Source organism: Elephantulus edwardii, unplaced genomic scaffold (assembly GCF_000299155.1).
Source record: "Elephantulus edwardii isolate Elephantulus edwardi_28Jun2011 unplaced genomic scaffold, EleEdw1.0 scaffold00328, whole genome shotgun sequence".
In the NCBI taxonomy this organism is placed as follows: domain Eukaryota; kingdom Metazoa; phylum Chordata; class Mammalia; order Macroscelidea; family Macroscelididae; genus Elephantulus; species Elephantulus edwardii.
The window spans coordinates 844658-857219 of record NW_006400078.1 but is presented as its reverse complement, the minus strand read 5'-3'; the positions used below and the strand labels follow the sequence as shown (position 1 = coordinate 857219).

At 56.8% G+C, this 12562-nt stretch overlaps 1 protein-coding gene across 3 annotated transcripts; it reads right to left on the bottom strand.

Annotated features, from left to right (window-relative positions):
• Positions 1-822: 822 nt before the first annotated feature.
• PYGM (phosphorylase, glycogen, muscle) lies at positions 823-12272 on the bottom strand. 3 transcript variants are annotated; one of them, XM_006901477.1, is made up of 20 exons: positions 11976-12224; positions 11023-11124; positions 10845-10923; positions 10655-10758; positions 10224-10355; positions 9026-9137; positions 8862-8944; positions 8351-8494; positions 7960-8052; positions 7614-7760; positions 7346-7509; positions 6955-7069; positions 6318-6419; positions 5862-6009; positions 5512-5570; positions 5260-5401; positions 4509-4716; positions 1576-1710; positions 1353-1419; positions 823-1232 (listed from the first exon to the last, which is right to left on the bottom strand). In XM_006901477.1, exons 1-20 carry the CDS (start codon positions 12216-12218, stop codon positions 1083-1085), a joined length of 2529 nt encoding a protein of 842 aa, XP_006901539.1. In that variant the 5' UTR covers positions 12219-12224; the 3' UTR covers positions 823-1082. The 3 variants fall into 3 exon arrangements, with proteins under 3 accessions (XP_006901539.1, XP_006901537.1, XP_006901538.1); XM_006901475.1 differs by lacking the exon at positions 11023-11124 and having other exon boundaries at positions 11976-12218; XM_006901476.1 differs by lacking the exons at positions 10845-10923; positions 11023-11124 and having other exon boundaries at positions 10655-10675; positions 11976-12272.
• Positions 12273-12562: the final 290 nt, after the last annotated feature.

Sequence of the window (12562 nt, the reverse complement as noted above, 5' to 3'; positions counted from 1 at the left end):
CGCTGGAGGACTCTAGTTCCCATCGCAGGAACGGGGTGGGGGCGGCCACCCAGGGGACAGATGGAGAGGGCAGCAGAAGGATGGGTTTTCCGCCGCTTCGGACTGGGTGCCTGAGCCCCGACCCAAAGGTGCCTGGGAGGGGTAACCACAGGCGGTTGGGGTCCCCAGCAGCCTTTCCTAAGGGAGCTAGTAACAGTTTCCGGGCGTGTGGGTTCAAGCACATTCACTGTGAAACCACCGGCCCCAAACCTCTTTCTGAGGCTTGCCCCTCCCTGCCCGAGGAGGCGGGGACCCCCCCCCACATACACCTCAGCCCTGGCCATGGGAGCCCTAGAAACGAGCCATGTGGCCTTTGGATCCCCCAGAGCAAGGAGGGCGCGTCATTGGCCGAGACTGCATGGCCTGAGCGCCCACACCCTCACATTCCCCGGCTTCAAAGGGAGCAAAGCCACCTGCTAAGGACCCCTAAACGCCGCAGTGGGCGGGGCGGGGGTGGGGCCAAGAAGGCGCCAAGCAGCCGGAGCTCCTCCCCGTCCTGACAGCGTGGATGCTCCCTTGTCCCGGAGGCCTCAGCTCGTGTCCCCACTCCCAGGCCTGTGGGCCCCACCCAGTCGCACGCCCCGCCCCCGGCCAGCTTGGCTGCCCGCTGACCTAGTATGGACACAGCACAGGGAAGAAAGGCATCGAGGGTGGCTGCTGCAGAGTCCCAGGCCCCGCCCCTTGAAGGGGACGCACCTGCCGAGGGTAGGGGTAAGGAGGTGACTGCGCAGCTGCTGCCATGCCCACCAAGAGCTAAAAATATTCCCAGCAGAGAGATGCATCAGGATGTTCCCGAGGAGAATCACTTTATTGGGGAGTGGGTGCAATTGGTCAGGCCCCATAAAAAGGAGGGGGTCAAGAGCCCTAGGACAGAAAGGGGACAGTGTCTCTAGTCACACTTGACACTGGGACCTCGAAGTGGGAGAAACGGGGCCCAGGAGGGGCTTAGAGATCTGGCTTAGGACACCCACTCTCTGGACAAGGAGCTGGGGCTGGCCCAAGACATTGCACCAATTTGGGCTGTGGGAGTCTGGACCACAGACTCAGATGGCCTCATCAGGGGCCGGCAGGCGCTGGCGAGTAGGCTCAACCCCCCAGATCTCCCGGGCATACTGGGCAATGGTGCGGTCACTGGAGAACTTGCCAGAAGTAGCAATGTTCCGGATCACCATCCTCGTCCACTCTCGGGGGTTCTGTAGGCCAAAAGGGAGCCCTGAGTTGATCATCTGGCAGAGGACCCAGGGGTCCTACTTTCAGCCTCATCCCATCGAGGGCTGCCCAAACTCATCACACCCAGGCCCAGGCCCCCTCACCTTGTACAGGGCACTGACTCTCTCTTGGCATCTAATGTAGTCTTCGTAATCTGCAAAGACTTTAAACCTGAAGGGAAATGGAGACATGAGAGCCAGAGCTAAGCAGTCAGGTCCCAGCGCATCCCCACCCTCAGGAGGAACCTGTGCTCACTGCTCAGGACCCCTCCTGCCCCGCTCTTGCAGTGGGCCTGGGCACCAAGCAGCCCCACCAGGTGTGGCTCACCGGTCATGGTGCATGAGCATGTTGACAATGTCCTTGAACAGGTCGGGCTGTTTGGGGGAGAAGAAGCCGCTGCTGAGCTGCTCGATGATCTGCCGGAGCTCAGGAATGCGGTCATAGTACTCCTGGGCGTTGTACCTGTGGGGCACAGGCCTGCTCAGTGAGTGGAAAGGGGCCCCTGGCTCCATTTGAAAAAAATGGAGCCTCAGTAAGGAGCCTTGAAGGCTGTCAGTTCAAACCCCACCACCACCCCCAGTTCTTCCACAGGCAAAAAGACATAGCAGTCTGCATTCCATTCCAGCCTGGGAAACCTTGGGGACAGTGTGTCCATCCTAAAGCATTGGCAGTGTGTTGGATTTACTGGCAATGAGTTTTGAGTTTGGCTGTTTTCAAACCTCAAGGCTAGAACCTGGGCTCAGCCGGCTGCTGGGCTCCCTGGAGCTGCCATACTCCCTCTCAGTTCCCTCCCTGCAAGCAACCCCTGCCTTTTCTGCTTGGCTTGTCACTCTGCACTGTGTGGATGAGGAAGCTCAAGTTCAGGGGAGGACAGCAAAGTTCATGTCAAAGTCAAGACGCCAAAGCAAGGGCTTCTTCCCGTGTCACCCACCACCACAGCCTCCTCCCAGTTTGTCATCCTGGTGAGTAACTGTCCTCCCCCACTCTGGCAGGCTATGCCCCCCCCCAATATTTCAAACAAGAGTGTCATATAATGCACAGGAATCAGGGGCACGTCCAGCCCACTTCCAAAAAAGAGCCAGTGTAAAACATATAGATTGCAACAGATGTCGTGCAAGATCATTAGACTAGGAAGCACAGTGTCCCAGTCAAGCCACCAATGATTGGGTCAATGGGCCAGGGCTCAGCAGTGCTCAGTTCTGTTGTGCATTGCCATGAGTTGGAGCAACCTAGCCAGTCCAGCCGTAGCCCTAGCCTGACCCTCAGCCGCTTGGAGGAGGCCACGTGCATGCCCTCAGGAATGGCCTCAAACTCGAAACTCAACATGAGCTCATCACTTCGCCAGAACCAGCTTCCCGTCAGCATTCCCACAGTCCATCCTCTCAGCCCAGTTCAAGCGGCTCCACGAGGCCAGGCCCATCTCCTTCCCTCCCTCCCTCCCTACTGTCAACCAGACCCCAAGGTCTCCTCCTCCAGTGTCCCCTACGGTCCACCTCCAGCACTGCCCTGGTGACTCTCTGGGCATGATGGCATCCACCTCGACACTCGTGGCCCACCTCCACTTTCTGTCCCCTCCCATCCCATCCCCAGCCTGCAGCAGGAACTGCTTTCCTGAATGCTGACCCTTGATTGAAACATTCCATAACTTCTCTTCTGCCCAAAGGACAAAGATGGAACTTCCTTGTCTAATCTCCAAAGAAATCACTATGTGAGCCTGCTGGTGGGTGCATGCACAGGGAGCAACTTTCTAGAAAGCAACTTGGCCTCAAAGATTCTATACTTTATGACTCAGAAAAACTCCCTTCTAATAATTACACTGAAGAAGAATGGATGCCTTCTGAATGGTAGTGCTAGTAGAATATAGGGGACGTGCAGCCGGAGTGGTCCGTGGAAGCAAGGATCGGGAGACATCATCGCGCATATTTGGACATGTTATCGGAACAAGTCAGTCTCTGGAGAAGGAAATCATGGCTGGAAAAGCAGAGCAAATGAGAGGCAGGCTCCCGAGGAGATGAAGAGACGGTGGCTTCAACAGCTGGTTTAAGCAGAGCAACTATCCTGACGATGGTACAGCTCGGGCTGGGCTTCCAGCTGCTGTACGTGGGTCACCAAGAGTGGGGACCGACTAGAGAGCCCCTAACATTAGCAATGATTATCTTAAGGAAATGTGTGTTCAAAGATGTAATAGGTTGCTTGGCACAGTGATATCTATAATAACAAACAGGAAATCAACCCTAATACTCTCCAAGTATATGGAACTAGATAAAGAAGTTATGGTACGTTCATTTGACACTAGTATGCAAATATTTAAAATATTTTGAGCACGACTTAATGACACAGGAAATGCCTCCCTACTGTTAAATAAGATGCCATGACTCAAAATGATACACTTGTTTTTCCTCAATTTTTGAAATTGCTGTTAGCTGCCAGTATACTAACCCCACGCACAATGGAATAAAATCGTTGAGTCAGGGTTTTCAGTGGCGGATTTTCCAGAAATACATTGCCAGCCCTTTCTTGCTAGTCAGAAAGCGCCACTGAATCCTGCTCAATTATCAAAGCAGCACAGAACTCTCCACTAACAGACTGGGGGTGGCCGTAATGAGGTATGTTAGCCCGAAATCTAACCAGGCCTCTCTGAATGAGGAGATCGTGAGTGACAGTTACAGATCCTCTGTGCTTTTCACTACTCTAATCAATTAGTGTGTACTACTTTCATAAGCTATTTGAATCCATGGGAGAAAGATGGGCAATTTCTCGTGCAATTAAACTGCCTCGGAAAACCCACCAGAGGGTCAGCTATGGTTCGGTTCTGACTCAACAATACTCAACAACAACTTTCATAAGGAAAAAAAAATTAAGCCAAGTTTTTTAAAATTGAAATGCCAAGAAAATGTCAGCTCTAAAGAAGTGTGTTTCTGGCCACAAGTTCAGTTGGAACTGCTGTACTCATGTTTCCCTTTTTGCCATGGCTGCCAGGGAGCTTAGGATTTGAATTCTTTTCCAATTCCAGAAACAACATTGTCTCTCAGGGTTAAAAGAATTTTTTCTCCCTTTAGTCTGAATTTCTTCTTTTTTTTTTTCCTGTTTGATCAACCGTATTTGTTGTGTGGCATGCCAAAAGCTTGCCAGATTTGACGGTCCTAATAATCAACCCCTCGTAGAACCTTGGACCAGGCATCCCAAGCACTCCTAGTCCTGCCCTCCAAGAACCACACTCACCCATGAACCCTGAATTTCAGAGCCCTGGACTTCCATACCCTCTCTGGTCAAGCCTGTCCACATCCTCGACCCTCATGCCAAAGATGAAGAAGTTCTCCTGGCCCGCCTCTTCTGCCATCTCAACGTTGGCACCATCCATGGTGCCAATGGTCAGGGCTCCATTAAGCATGAACTTCATGTTACCAGTGCCCGAGGCCTCAGTACCCGCAGTGGAGATCTGCTCAGAGAGGTCAGCGGCTGGGATCACTGTGGGGACAGGGACAACAGGGACACAATGAACTCAGGGAACAGTCCCACGCTAGCAGGAATTAGGGGTTGGGCTGGTCCTAGGCACAGCCAGATTCAGACTCTTGCTCAGTCCTCCAGTCTTTGCCCGCCGCCCCCCAGCCCCACCCTGGCCTCTATCTCTTGTGAATTCTTGAGTAGCTGAGCTTCAGCCTGGATTGGGGGTATAATCTGAAGACGGAGCTCTGGTGGCTTAGTGGTAAGGAATTGCGCTGTCAATGAAAAGGTACATGGACTGAATCCATCAGCTGCTCTGCAGGAGAAAGACGGCCAGTCTCCTCCTGTGAGATTTACTGTCTCTAAAAACCCAATGAAGAGTCAGGTTTGGGTTGGTTCCCACCCAACAGTACACAGCAATGCTTAACGCAAAAGTAAGACCCACTGGGCAAGCACTGTTCTCTCTAGGGTCTTCTTTAAAGCGCTAGTACTGAAGGAGAGTTGCCCAGTTCCTTCCTGGGAATGAACTAGTATGTGTTTGCCCTGCACCCTGTCGGCAGCCCCCACCTTTCTCAGCCAGAGAGACTCGGTAGTTCTCCAGGAAGATCACTCGGAGGCGGTCTCCCACCACTGGGTCGTGGTTGACCACATCCCCAATGGCCGTGATGAGTTTGATGATCATCTTGGCCATGTGGTACCCAGGTGCGGCCTGTGGGGCACAGCTGAGGGTCAGCACCACACCCCTAACTGTGACCCCTTATCCTGCAAACCAATCAAGCCAATATCAAAGGACCGGAGATGTGGTGGGCTCAGCCTCACCTTCCCTCCAATCATCACAGTTCGAGGCACAACAAACTTATTGGGTTCCTTCTTGATGCCTGTGGAGAAAAAAGGGAGTCAAGATGGTCTGCTTCCCACTCCTGGACAGTAGCCCTTGGGAGCACTCACCCCACTGGGGTACAGACTAGGAAACAAGATGCCTAGTTAGGATAACCACTTGCTATGTAGTTTTGGGCCTGTCATTTTCCTCTTTCTGAGCCTCACTTTGCTCATCTGTGAAATGGGGATCATTTCACGTCCCAAACATTGTGTGAACCCACGGTGATACCAAGGAGCAAGTGGGGCTGGGAAGGGGGGCTCCCGGGCAGTGTCCAGCCCCGGCCACTCACGGTTGTATAGGGTGATGATGTGGAGGCAATTGAGGAGCTGGCGTTTGTATTCATGAATTCGCTTCACCTGGACATCAAAGAGCGAATTGGGGTTGATCTGGACTTTGTATTCCCTCTCTAAGTATGCAGAGAACTTCAACTTGTTTTCCTGGAGGCAGGGAAAGGAAGAATCTCACCACAAGGTCTCAGGAGGTCCTATGGCCATCCTCTCCATCCTCTAATGCCCAGGAAGGCAGGTGCCAGGAGCTCTGGACAGCCACCCATCTCCTGCCTACACCAGGGCAGACATTGCTAATCAATATCAGCTCTCTTCCAGCGAGTCCACATGACGCCTTCCCACCAAGGCCTCCAGGCAGCATCTGCCTTGGCCTGTGGTTGGCAGGAGAGATGAGCTTTGCGTTCCTCACCCAGACACCCAGCCGCAGCACAGGGGTCCCGGGTCGCAGCCCTCCCCACCTGCTTGACTTTGGCCACGTCTCGGATAAAGGCTTCATCATCCACATAGGACAGCAGTTTGCGGAGCTGGTCCAGGTCTGAGATGTACTCCTCCCCAATGCGCTGCAGGAAGAGGACTCCCAGTCATGCCCGCCATCCTCCCCAACCTCCTCCCCACACACCCTTCCTGCTCAGATGCCCAGCAGGCCATTCCCGAAGCCATCCACCTTCCTCTCTAATGCACAGGTGGTGACGACGTGTGCATGGCCAACTTCCTTCCCTCACAACCCCGACTCCTGATGCTGATGCCAGACACCACCTGGCTCCAAGTAGACCTTCCTATAACTAGTCTTTACCTCTGTAACCTGTCTTCAGGCTGGCAATGACCTTGATCTCTGGCCCCTTCAGAATCCCCACTGACCAGGTGTCCACTGGACCGTGGACTCCACCACACTGACCTTACGGCTAGAGCGTCCAATAGCCAAGAAGACGCTCATGTAAATAAGAAAATGGCACCCCCTTCTCCAGGTTTGGGGCGTGCAGAGCAGGGTGGGCTTTGACCTTCTGCTGAGGATCCTCTTGCAGTGAACAACCCATACCCGACCTTTCCCTGTAGTGACCTCCCCCAAGCTGCCCCTGCTGGCCGCAGTGCCCTCACCTCAGCGATGACCTCCGCCAGCCCTGGGTTACAGAGGACCAGCCAGCGCCGAGGGGTGATGCCGTTGGTCTTGTTCTGGAACTTGTGAGGCTCCAGCTCGTAGAAGTCCTTGAAGCTGCCGGAAGGTTGGGAAGGGTCACCGCTCAAGTCTGTGGGATGAAAGCCTCCTCCCTACCCCTTGATGAAGTGGGGGAGCCCTGGAGAAGGTAGGGGCGCTGTGCACAAAAGCTGCCTGCCACCTGGGGACAGGACTGTTCTGGAGTGACCTCTGAGCATGTAAAGGTGAGGCCATCTGTGGAAGAGACCCCCGTTGGGGGAGACCACTAAGGGATGGCTATCTCTGGGACCAGGGACTGGTGGAGGGCGTGGCACCCCAGGAGGCGGGGCTCACATGGTCTTCTTGAGGATCTCGGAGTGGATGCGAGCCACGCCGTTGACCGCGTGCGAGCCGGCGATGCACAGGTGAGCCATGTTGATGCGCTTCACAGCGCCCTCCTCCACCAGCGACATGCGCCGCAGCCGGTCCACGTCCCCTGGGAACGCAGCTGCCACCCTCTGCACCCCGAGAACACAGGCTGGGACCAGGTCCCAGGAACAGGGCCCACACCCCAGCCACCCACCCCAGGCACGCATCCCGCCCCCACCCAGTGTCCGCTCACGTTCAGGAAGCGCTGGTTGATCTCGTAGATAATTTGGAGGTGCCTGGGCAGCAGCGTCTCCATGAGGTGGACGGGCCAGCGCTCCAGGGCCTCAGGCAGCACCGTGTGGTTGGTGTATGCGCACGTCTTCACTGTCACATCCCAGGCCTGGAGACCATGGGAGGTCAGCCCAAGCCGCACGGCACTCTGTGTACACGCTGGAGCAGGGCCACCACTCCTGGGCCCCAATGTCCCACAGTTCATCAGGGATGCCCCTCCCATCGCCCCCAAACAGGGAAGGGCCTTAAATGTCCATCTATCCTCGAGGCAGGGAAGGTCCCTACCGCCAATGCGTCCTGCAGCCCACCTTGTCCCACTCCAGGTGCTCCAGGTCCACCAGGATCCTCATCAGCTCAGGGATGGCCAAGGACGGGTGGGTGTCATTGAGCTGGATGGCCACCTGTGGGGAGGGGGTCGGGCTGGGGGCTCAGGCTGGGCTGCAGACTAATCGCCCAAAGGTACAGCCCTTGCCCTATCAGAGCCTCCTCTGAAAAGGCTGGACCTGGTGACGTGGCTAAGCTGGGACAGAAGGAAGAGGGAGGCTCCCCGGGCTCTGTATACTGAAGGCCCTGAGAAGGCCCCCCTCGCTCTCCACCCTCTGTCTATAAAGCAGGAACAGGGCCCTTGGACAGGACAGGCTGAGACATGAGGTCTGGAAATGTCCTAGGCGCAGGGAGGCCCTTTCCAGTGGCTGGTACCTTGTCAGGGAAGGCATCGAAGCTTGTGCGCACGGGGTCCCGGCAGCCGAACTTAGAGGACTTGAAGCGACGGATGATGTCCTGAAGCGTGGCGGCCACCACGAAGTACTCCTGCTTCAGCCGCAGCTCCTTCCCCTCAAAGAACTGGGGGGGGGAAATTCCGGGCAGGGCGGAGTCAGGGGAGCAGGGGCGTGGCCTACAGCTGATGGGGTGGGGGTGGACCAAGGGGAGACGCCCACCCACACCAAAACATCCAAGCTCAAACTGTCTCCACCACAGCACCTGGGGCTCTCTCTTGGTGGGTCACAGAATCAGGAAGGAGCAAACAAGGGACAAGATTATTGTGGGTGACTTCAGGAACTGCCCCCCTCCCCGACAATCATTTACACCCTAACCAGCTTCCCAAAGGTCTCAGAGACAGAGCGGAAAATGCAGGGGCCAGTGAGATGCCCAGGGAGTGCCCCCCCCCAGGCTTTCCTCTCTCTGGGCCTCAGCTCAAGGGGAGACGCACGTTGTCGTTGGGGTACAGGACACGAGAGATGTTCTCGGCCAAATTTCGGTCCAGCACAGCCTGGATATAGCCACCGACATTGACTAAGGGAGAGGAGGAGACATCAGGCTTGAGCTGTGCAGGGGCTGGCATGGGGCTGCCGGTCCCCCTGGCAGGAAACTTACAATCTTTGAGGTTGAAGTCATTGGGGGCCTTGGCAGACCAGAGGCGCATGGTGTTGACGATGTTGTTGCGATAGCCGGGCACGGGCGTGTCATAGGGCATGGCCAGTACCACCTGCAGGGGGCAAGGGTGACAGTCTGGACACCTGTCCATGTACAACTCAAGGTCTTTGACCCTGCTCTCTGCCCACCTTCATTACCAGTCCCACCACTGGGTAACCATGAGCAGACCCCTAATCTCTCTGAAGCTCTTCTATAAAGAATCTCACCACCACTCCCAGCCCAAGTCCACCCCCCAACCCGGTGCTACACACACACGCTGCAGGCAGGGCCTCCTTCCCTGGGCCTCAATGTCCCACAGTGCATCAGGGACACCACTCCCTCCCCTCCCCACACTCCCATTCGCCCAGCAGTGCTATTGTGGGGACCACAAACAGCTGATGGTTGATGGGGCCTGTGGCCCTCCTGGCCCTGCACACCCGCATGGAAGAACCACGGGAGACAGGGGTCAGCAGTGGAAAAGGTCTCAGAGGTCAAGCCCATCCAAGCGGCTTATGCCTGACTGACCTCAGGATGGCCCAGTCACTCAGCCCACTGCTGTCAAGTCCACTGTGACTCTTAGTGAGCTTCCACTGGGTTGCTGAGGTTCTAAGTCTTCAGGGCAGGAAACTGCCCATACATTGATGAGTGCCCAATGGATTCGAACTCCCAACCATATGGCTGGTAGCCCTTCGTAGGTCCCCAGTGCTCCAGGGGAGTACTGTCTCTGTCCCAAAGAGCCCTGGTGGTATGATGTGTTATGTTCCAGTTATGACTGGGAAACTTAAAGATGGCAATCTGAATCCACCCTCTGCCCCTTGGGCACACAAGCTGTACAACCAGCCTTGGAAACCCACTGACTGTCCAGCCTCCCGGCTGGCCTCTGTATGAGCCGTGTGGAGAGCTTAAGTTAGATGAGGGACACTGGGGGAGAGGGCTGTAGCGTGGCCTCTCTCCTGTTTCTCTGACCCTATTTCTGCCTCTCCTGACTTCAGCTGTGTGACCTGGAGTAAGTTGCTTCACTTCTCTGAGCCTGTTCTCAGATGCAAACCAGGAATGGTAACACGGTCCTGTAGCCTCAAGAGTCTCCCGTGGTTTCCTGCTTCCTCGCGCACCCACTCCTCCTCTCTGTGCACCTCCCTCCCTGGTACCCCCTTCTCACCTGTGTGTCCACCCACTTGACCCCCTGGCTGGTGTGCTCCACTCGGCCGTAGAAGTGCACAGGCAGCGTGAACTCAGGCCGGGCCTTCTCCCAGGGGTTGCCATAGCGAAGCCAGTCATCAGCCTCCTCCATCTGAGCTCAGGGCATTGAGGAGAGAGAGGTCAGAGCCGTGTGTGTGTGTGTGTGTCTGTGTCTGTGTCTGTGTGTGTGTGTCTGTGTGTGTGTGTCTGTGTGTGTGTGTGTGGAGAGAGATTCTGTGCAGTCCAGGGTGGGGAATGTCCACACTAGGGGTGCCTGGCTGACTCTGGAGAGAGACTGAAAGGAAGCATGCTTCCTAGCAAGACAGAGACAGGCTCTGGAAGTCTGGATACAGACAGCCCAATGTGTCCCCCTCCATCAGGACTGGGCCCCCCAGGGTCAGGGATCCTCACCTGCCAGCCCCCACAGATTTTCTGGTTAAAAATTCCAAATTCATAACGGATCCCGTAGCCATAGGCAGCCAGACCCAGTGTTGCCATGGAGTCCAAGAAGCAGGCTGGGGTGGGGGGGAAGTACAGGGAGGTGGGTATCAGGGACCAGCCTGGAGGAGCCCACACCCCACATCGACATTCACTCAGTTACCTGCCAGCCGGCCCAGGCCCCCGTTGCCCAGTCCTGCATCTTCCTCAATTTCCTCTAGCTCCTCCATGTCCAGGCCCAGCTAGAAGGGGAGGGAGTCACAGCAGTCAGAGCTGAGCACCAGTGGGGTATCCCTGTCCCCAGGGCTGGTCCTTTCTGCTGCCCCCACCCACCCACACACCTGGTAGGTGGCCTCGTCACAGGCATTCTCCAAGGCCAGGTTCACCATGGTGTTCTGGAGCGTGCGTCCCATGTAGAACTCCAGTGACAGGTAGTAAATCCTCTATTGGGGTGGGGGCAGGGGGGTGGGCAAGAAAGGAAGTCACACCCCTCCTGCCCAGTTACTGAAGCAACCACTGACCTGGACCTAGCATCTTCTACTCTGGACAAATCACTGACTCTCAGAGCCTCATTTCCCTCCCCCCACCCCCACCCCCGGGGTAAGTGGGCCTGGCCACACCTATCCTGGGCCTGACTGCACGGTTGAGAGAGCTCAACACAGGTGGGGAGCTCTTCCCAGTCACCTGCCACTCTTGCTTCCTGACCGCTCAGGGGCTCAGGACCCAGAGAAGCACCTCCACCGTGCAGGGGAGGGGCCCAGGAGAGAGAGAGTCATCCGCTCAAGGTCACGGTGACTCAGGCTGGAGCTGGGCCATCCTGCCTTTCCTGAAGTGCCCAGCCCCATAGCTCTGAAGCCTCAGTCCCTGACGCGGTTTAGGGTTAGGGTTTAGGGGCAGCTCTGCTGATGGGCTGGGGCCCCTCCCCACCTGCCCCGCCCCCACGCCTGCCAGGCGGGGGTGTTAGGTTGCTGACATTTACGGATGACCCCAGAAGACACTTGATCTCTGCCCCAGCTGCTGGGCCTGGCCCTGCCCAGTGCACCGGCCACCCTCCTGCACAAGTTCAAAGACACGCCTTTCCACTTGGGACCAAATCAGCAGCCCCTTCAAGTACAGTGGAGTGGGTGCTGGGCCTCTGACCCGAACACCCCACCTGTCCTTCTCTCGAGAGGCTGCCTAAATCCAGCACCCAGGGGTCCAGAAACCTGTGGGAACAGCCTACTTTGTCACAGAAAACCCTAAGCTCCGAGGTGAGGCCCGCCCCGCCCCCACCTCCACCCGGCCCCCCATGCACCTTGGGGTCCTTCTCGTAGTAGTGCTGCTGCGTGCGGATCCAGCGCCCCACCAGGTGGTCGCGCACCGTGTGGGCCAGCGCGAAGTAGTAGTCTCGGGGCGTGGCCACGTTGCGGTCCTTGACAAGCGTGAAGTGCAGGTGCCGGTTGAAGTTCTTCTTGAGATCCGTCACATTCTCCACGCCGGCCAGGCCGCGCACGCTGATCTGCTTCCTCTTGTCATGGTCGGACATGGGCCGGGACATGGCTGCGGCGGGCGGGACAGATGGACTGACGGTGGACAGGCGGCCTCCGGTGCCTCCAGCTGGGCAGTGGAGCGCCTGCGCTGCGGGGGGATTTAAGGGCTGGCTCCGGGCAGCACGCCCGCCCCGCCTCCCCCCACCTCGCGATCAGATGGGAGGGTCTTGGCCCAGCAGCTCCGAGAGCTATTTTGGGGGTGAGGGGAGGAGAGGAGGCAGGGCAGGGAGGGCCCAGCCTGGCTCCTGGCTCGTGCACAGCCCTTCCGTCAGGCTTCACCCTGGGGTCTTCCGTCCTCCTGCCTCTTACAAGATCTGAGACAAGTTCCAGCAGGCAGAGAGGCTTGAGGCTT